This window comes from Conger conger, chromosome 9 (genome assembly GCF_963514075.1).
Source record: "Conger conger chromosome 9, fConCon1.1, whole genome shotgun sequence".
In the NCBI taxonomy this organism is placed as follows: Eukaryota; Metazoa; Chordata; class Actinopteri; order Anguilliformes; family Congridae; genus Conger; species Conger conger.
This window is the reverse complement of record NC_083768.1, coordinates 1909699-1917198: the sequence shown is the minus strand read 5'-3', so window position 1 is coordinate 1917198 and position 7500 is coordinate 1909699. Positions and strand designations below refer to the sequence as shown.

The following is a 7500-nucleotide window of genomic DNA, read 5'->3' as shown; positions in this document are numbered from 1 at the left end:
CATACAGGTACGGCGCCCTGCCAGCCAATCGGCTCACAGGGCAGGGCCTCAACGGCCAATCAAATCACGGGATGGGGCTTCATCAGCCACTCAATTCACAGGGCAGAGCTTCATCAGCCAATGAACTCACAGGACATGGATTCATCAGCCAATGAGCTTACAGGGCAGGGCCTCATCAGCCACTCAATTCACAGGGGAGGGCCTCATCAGCCAATCAAATCACAGGACATGTATCCGTCAGCCAATGTGGCTGTATGGGGGTTTCTCTGAATGTATCTAACCTTGCGGGGGGGGGGGTTGTGTCTCCCACACAGACCTTCTTCCTCCAGGATAACGCCATCGGCCAGATCCGGCAGTGGGACCTGTCTGCCCTCGGGCAGCTGCGCTACCTGTACCTGCAGAACAACAGCATCTCGGCCCTGGAGCCCGGGGCCTTCCGCGGCCAGGCCCAGCTGCTGGAGCTGGCCCTCAACCGGAACCGCATACACCTGCTCTCCGCCGACACCTTCCAGGGCCTGGAGCACCTGCGCATCCTCTACCTGTCCGGCAACCAGATCACCCGGCTGCAGGACCACACCTTCCGCTGCCTGCAGGTGAGGGGGGCTGCCCGCGGGGGACGGGGATCGGACAGCTCAGACGCGGGTGTGTTGTGGGCCGATCGGAGAGGGGCAGGTGGGCTGTGTGAGATGGGGATTGGGCAGTTTAGATGCCATTGTGTGGACCAATCGGAGTGGGGCAGGTGGGTTGTATATAATAATAATAATAATAATAATAATAATAATAATAATAGTAGTAGTAGTAGTAGTAGTAACACGCATAATACGATAACACGATAATAATAATAGTAATGACACTGTTCTCCACACAGCGGCTGCAGGAGCTGCACCTCCAGGAGAACAGTGTGGAGGTGCTGGGGCAGGAGGCGCTGGTGGGGCTCTCCTCCCTGGCCCTGCTGGACCTGAGCCGCAACAGCCTGCGCACCCTGCAGCAGGGCTCACTGCGCCCCCTACTGAGCCTGCAGGTACTGCGCCTCACAGGTGAGAGGGCCGGCCCACCAAGGGCTTCATCAGCCAACCACCTCACAGGGTGGCGCTTCGTCAGCCAATCACCTCACATGGAGGCGCTTCATCAGCCAATCATCTCACAGGGTGGGGCTTCGTCAGCCAATAACCTCACATGGAGGCTCTTCATCAGCCAATCACATTACAGGGTGGGGCTTCATCAGCCAATCACCTCACAGGGTGGGGCTTCATCAGCCAATCGTGGTCTTAGTGGGGCTAAGGTCACTTCTGGTTGGTCATAGCTGGTCTCTAGCTGGACAAAGCTGATCAGAGCTGGTTAAGCTGTTAGAGTAAGCTAGTGGTGAAACAGCTGGACTAGCTGACTATATAGGCAGATCAGCTGGTGAACAGCTGGTTGAAGAGCTAAAAGTTTTGGAAAACACAGCTAAAACCAGCTTAGGTTGGGTGATCTTTCCTTTCTTCACATGGAGAAGGAATTAATACTTATTTGTGTTCATTGTTTTTATTGGAGTTAATGCGGAGGTCACATCATATAGCGTTACTTAACCTTCATATTATGTCAATACTTTACGCTTTTATGTTTGGGGTCAAATTATTATTAAATATGAAGAATGCCGCATGCGAAATGTAAACAAATGCGGTGCATCTCGTCTTCCGGTTTCATATAGCTTCAATCGCAGAAGTTGTGCTATACACCGAAAAATGCTGCTTCCTTAAAGTGAATACTAATATCGAGGCAAATACTTCCACTACAGGACTGAAGTGGAAAATGCTACTGAAGACAAATTGTAGCCTGCTTAAAATATGAAAGTGAACAAAACATCTCTGGATAGCTAATGCATTTAGAGCTAAACTGCTTACCTTATAAATAAAAAATAAATAAAAAGAAATACAGGTCGAAAGTAGCAACTGCAGTCTTACTGTGCCGTCAAAAGCCGACAACTGAGAGAAAAGGGAACCCACCAATCACAGGGGAGCAATTTTCACGTATTCCCACAAATCACGGCATTCAAGATTACATTCTCGGCGTAAATTCTCACTAAATTAGCGTTTTCGTTATTTTCCCTCGAGTTATTTTTAGGAGTATATCTCTGTGTTATAGTACAAATGTAAAAAAAATAAAAAAATAAAAATGCGCGCACAATTCACATCGTGATCGAAACGCCAGAATATACTTCGGTGGTATATAAGCATTTGCCAGAACCGAGGCCTTTCACGGGCTGGACGGAAGCTTACTGTAGAGGTCACGTGCAGAGTGCTCGTCACTCCAATCACCTCGGGGAAGGTCTGAGAAACGAGCCAATAGATGCCCTAGCAGGGTGTCACCTGATGCGGGTGAGCGAGTGCACAGAGACTTGGGCCAATGGCGGAGATCAGAGCATGAGAAGCCGGTCAGCGCGGTTACAAAGTGCTCCTCGGTGGATGCGATCTCGTCGGCATTGGAAACGCTCGCGGCTGGCGTATGAGTGCAATGTGTAAGCTGGTAAACACTTCCAGAACCCAATTCAGACTACTCTCCGTCCGGTCTTTTACATTTTCTTACGTCATTTCGTACATTTGACATTCATTTTAATCGTTCAGTGAACATTTGCTGTTATTTGTGACTTGACAACATGAGTAAAGAGTTCTCATGGCTCCAGCTGTTTCTGGCAATAACCGAAAGACTCGCGAATGGATAACCCCGTATTGTCTTCGCGTTCTGCTTTGGGGCTTCAGTAAAAACTATAAACTGTCAGAAGTGAATTCGTTTCAACAATAGCGTTCAGTATAAAGGACACAATTGTAAGAGCAACATCGACAAATCTACACTCACTGAGCAATTTATTAGGAACAAATACTTGGTAGGGCCCCTCTTTAGCTACTCTCAAAACAGCCTCAATTCTTAGTGGCATGGATTCCACAAGATGTTGAAAACATTCCTTCAAATGACTGCATCACGCAATTTCTGCAGATTTGTCAGCTGCACATACATTTTTTGTCAGGCTAATGTTGAGGTCAGTCATACAGGAGTTACTCAAATGGCCCTATTTCACACTGAACAGTCACAGAAAGGAAGTAAACAGATGCAGCTCATCGCCTCTTCCGCTTTCACATACAGGTCCATAAATATTGGGACATCGACACAATTCTCCTCTTTTTGGCTCTATACACCACCACAATGTATTTGAAATGAAATGAACAAGATATGCTTTAACTGCACACTTTCAGCTTTAATTTGAGGAATTGGAATTGGTGTAGGAATTACAACAGTTTCTATATGTGCCTCCCACTTTTTAAGGGACCAAAAGTAATGGGAAAATTGGCTGCTCAGCTGTTCCATGGCCAGGTGTGTGTTATTCCCTCATTGTCTCATTTACAAGGAGCAGATAAAAGGTCTAGAGTTCATTTCAAGTGTGCTATTTGCATTTGGAATCTGTTGCTGTCAACTCTCAATATGAGATCCAAAGAGCTGTCACATCAGTGAAGCAAGCCATCATTAGGCTGAAAAATCAAAACAAACCCACCAGAGAGATAGCAAAAACATTAGGTGTGGCCAAATCAACTGTTTGGAACATTCTTAAAAAGAAAGAATGCACCGGTGGGCTCAGCAACACCAAAAGACCCGGAAAACCACGGAAAACAACTGCGGTGGACGACAGAAGAATTCTTTCCCTGGTGAAGAAAAACCCCTTCACAGCAGTTGGCCAGATCAAGAACACTCTCCAGGAGGTAGGTGTATGTGTGTCAAAGGCAACAATCAAGAGAAGACTTCACCAGAGTGAATACAGAGGGTTCACCACAAGATGTAAACCATTGGTGAGCCTCAAAAACAGGAAGACCAGATTAGAGTTTGCCAAACAACATCTAAAAAAGCCTTTACAGTTCTGGAACAACATCCTATGGACAGATGAGACAAAGATCAACTTGTACCAGAATGATGGGAAGAGAAGAATATGGAGAAGGAAAGGAACTGCTCATGATCCAAAACATACCACCTCATCAGTGAAGTATGGTGGTGGTAGTGTCATGGCGTGGGCATGTATGGCTGCCAATGGAACTGGTTCCCTTGTATTTATTGATGATGTGACTGCTGACAAAAGCAGCAGGATGAATTCTGAAGTGTTTCGGGTAATATTATCTGCTCATATTCAGCCAAATGCTTCAGAACTCATTGGACGGCGCTTCACAGTGCAGATGGACAATGACCCGAAGCATACTGCGAAAGCAACCAAAGAGTTTTTTAAGGCAAAGAAGTGGAATGTTATGCAATGGCCAAGTCAATCACATGACCTGAATCCGATTGAACATGCATTTCACTTGCTGAAGACAAAACTGAAGGGAAAATGCCCCAAGAACAAGCAGGAACTGAAGACAGTTGCAGTAGAGGCCTGGCAGAGCATCACCAGGGATGAAACCCAGCGTCTGGTGATGTCTATGCATTCCAGACTTCAGGCTGTAATTGACTGCAAAGGATTTGCAACCAAGTATTAAAAAGTGAAAGTTTGATTTATGATTGTTAGTTTGTCCCATTACTTTTGGTCCCTTAAAAAGTGGGAGGCACAAATACAAACTGTTGTAATTCCTACACCGTTCACCTGATTTGGATGTAAATACCCTCAAATTAAAGCTGAAAGTCTGCAGTTATCATTTCATTTCAAATCCATTGTGGTGGTGTATAGAGCCAAAAAAAGAAGAATTGTGTCAACGTCCCAATATTTATGGACCTGACTGTAGCTTCAACTGCAAAAGTTGTGCATCAACGGGAAAATGCTCCTTCTTTAAAGTGAATTCTAATATCTCGGCAAAATCCATCTGACACTTAAGTCATACTGAATCACGTCACTTAGAAGTCAACAAAACAATGATTCAAACTCAGTAAGTTAGGATTCATCCATGCAAAAAAGTAAGCACAAGTATTCCACAAATGGAATAGCACCACTGAATACAAATTGTAGCCTGCTTAAAATATGAAACTATGCAACACATCTCTTTCATCTGCCCCTCTCTACACAGCTAATGCATTTGGAGCTAGGTTGTTTACTTGGTGCTATACATGTCATCAGACATGACTTTCGCAGATAGCCATTGTCCCAAAAAACAAGCCGTTGAAATCAGCATGATTCCAAGTAAGAAATTCAGGTCGAGTAGCGACTGCTACTCAAAAGCCGACAACTGAGGGAAAAGGGAAAAGGGATCCCACCAATCGCGGGAGCAATTTGCATACATTCCCACAAACCGCGGCATTCAGGATTAAAGCTGGTGTAAATTGTCACTAAATAAGCGTTTTAGTTTTTCCCCCGAGTTACATTCAAGAGAACTCTGTGTTATAGTACAAATGTAAAAAAAATAAAAAATAAAAAATGCGCGCACAATTCACACCGTGATCGAAACACCAGAATATACTTCGGTGGTATATAAGCATTTGCCAGAACCGAGACCTTTCACGGGCTGGACGGAAGCTTACTGTAGAGGTCACGTGCAGAGTGCTCGTCACTCCAATCACCTCGGGGAAGGTCTGAGAAACGAGCCAATAGATGCCCTAGCAGGGTGTCACCTGATGCGGGTGAGCGAGTGCACAGAGACTTGGGCCAATGGCGGAGATCAGAGCATGAGAAGCCGATCAGCGCGGTTACAAAGTGCTCCTCGGTGGATGCGATTCTCGTCGGCATTGGAAACGCTCGCGGCTGGCGTATGAGTGCAATGTGTAAGCTGGTAAACGCTTCCAGAACCCAATTCAGACTACTCTCCGTCCGGTCTTTTACATTTTCTGACGTCATTTCGTACATTTGACATTCATTTTAATCGTTCAGTGAACATTTGCTGTTATTTGTGACTTGACAACATGAGTAAAGAGTTCTCATGGCTCCAGCTGTTTCTGGCAATAACTGAAAGACTCGCTAATGGACGCTAACTCGCTCATTCTTACGTCATTTCGTTCATTTTACATCGTTTATTTTACACACACAATTGGAACACGAAGGAACATTCAGTATTATTTGAGAGTGCTCATTATAAGTTATAAAGGACAGAATTGTAAGATGTGTAACATAGTGTGACAAATATGTAAGAGCAACATAGACAAGTCTACACTCGCTGAGCACTTTATTAGGAACACCATACAAATACTGGGAAGGGTAGCTTTCTGTTCTTGGCTGACAGAAGTGGAACCCGACATGGTGTTCCGCTGTTGTTGTGAGTTACCGTAGCCCTTCTGTTAGCTCGAGCCAGTCTGGCAATTCTCCGTTGACCTCTCTCACCAACAAGGCGTTTCTGTCCGCGGAACTGCCGCTCCCTGGATGTTTTCCGTTCGCCACACCATTCTGAGTGAACTCTAGAGACTGCTGCGCAAAGTGTTAGCGGTTTACTCTGTGATCACAAAGTTCACTTGTGTCTTTGTTTCCCCCCCCCCCCCCCCCCCCCCCCGCTCCCCCCCCCCTCTCTGCGGTTGCCCAGACAACCCGTGGCGGTGTGACTGTGCGCTGCTGTGGCTGCGGAGCTGGGTCCAGGGCGAGGGCGAGAGGCTGCTGAGCTGGGCCGAGCGGCGGCTGCTGTGCGCGGAGCCCCCGCGGCTGGCGCTGCGCCCCCTGCTGGAGGTGCCGGGGAACAGCCTGGTGTGCATCCCGCCCCTGGTGCTGCTGGGCCCGGGGCCGCTGTCCGTGCGGCCGGGGGAGGACCTGCGCGTGTCCTGCCAGGCCTCGGGCTACCCCCAGCCCCAGGTCACCTGGAGGAAGCTGTCCCACGCCGGGCGGGGCCCCCTGGCCCTCGCCCCGAAGGGCCTGGTGCGCGAGGGGCCCGGCGGCGGGGCGGAGCCGGGGGGCGGGGTCACCGTGCGCCCGGGGGGCGGGGCTAAGCCGGGGGGCGGGGCGAAGGTGGCCGGGGAGGGCCCGGAGCGCTTCGACCGGGACACGGGCAGCGGGATGCTGTTCCTTAGCAACGTGACGCTGGCCCACGCCGGCCAATACGAATGCGAGGCCTGGAACCCGGGGGGCGTGGCCCGGGTCACCTTCCACCTGTCCGTCAACCTGTCAGGCACCGCCCACCAGCCCCTTGGCCCCGCCTCCTCCTCCCCCGGGCTCAGGCCCCGCCCTGGCGCGGGCCCCGCCCACTCCGACGTCAGTCAGGAGCCGATCTACGTGCTGGAGAGCATGGACTTCCAGGAGCTGGGAGCCGCCACTCAAACCGCCATCGCCGTGGCGATCTCGCTGCTGGCGCTCACCGCGCTGCTGCTGCTCGCCATGATCTACGGCCGCCATCGCCGACGGCAACGGCTGAAGAAGGGCCCGGCGGAGGAGGGCGGGGTCCTGTACGTCAACGACTACTCCGACGGCCCCACAACCTTCGCCCAGCTGGAGGAGTACCGTGACGAGCGGGGGCACGAGATGTACGTCCTGAACCGCAGCAAGCCCGTCCTGGCCCCCCCGTCGCCCCCCGCCCGCGGCCCCACCCCCTCCCCCGCCCACGACCCCGCGGGGGGAGGGGCGGGGCTCCGCAGGCCAGC

The 7500-nt window shown here is 49.9% G+C and overlaps 1 protein-coding gene across 1 annotated transcript in view; it reads left to right on the top strand.

Annotated features, from left to right (window-relative positions):
- lrrc24 (leucine rich repeat containing 24) overlaps positions 1 to 7500 on the top strand; it is a 26685-nt gene that overhangs the window by 19088 nt on the left and 97 nt on the right. Inside the window, exons 2-5 of the mRNA XM_061253780.1 lie at positions 1 to 7; positions 315 to 593; positions 869 to 1037; positions 6456 to 7500. The exon at positions 1 to 7 is cut by the window's left edge and continues 177 nt beyond it; the exon at positions 6456 to 7500 is cut by the window's right edge and continues 97 nt beyond it. Of these exons, the coding sequence (XP_061109764.1) occupies positions 1 to 7; positions 315 to 593; positions 869 to 1037; positions 6456 to 7500 (1500 nt within the window). The remainder of the gene's footprint in view (positions 8 to 314; positions 594 to 868; positions 1038 to 6455) is intronic.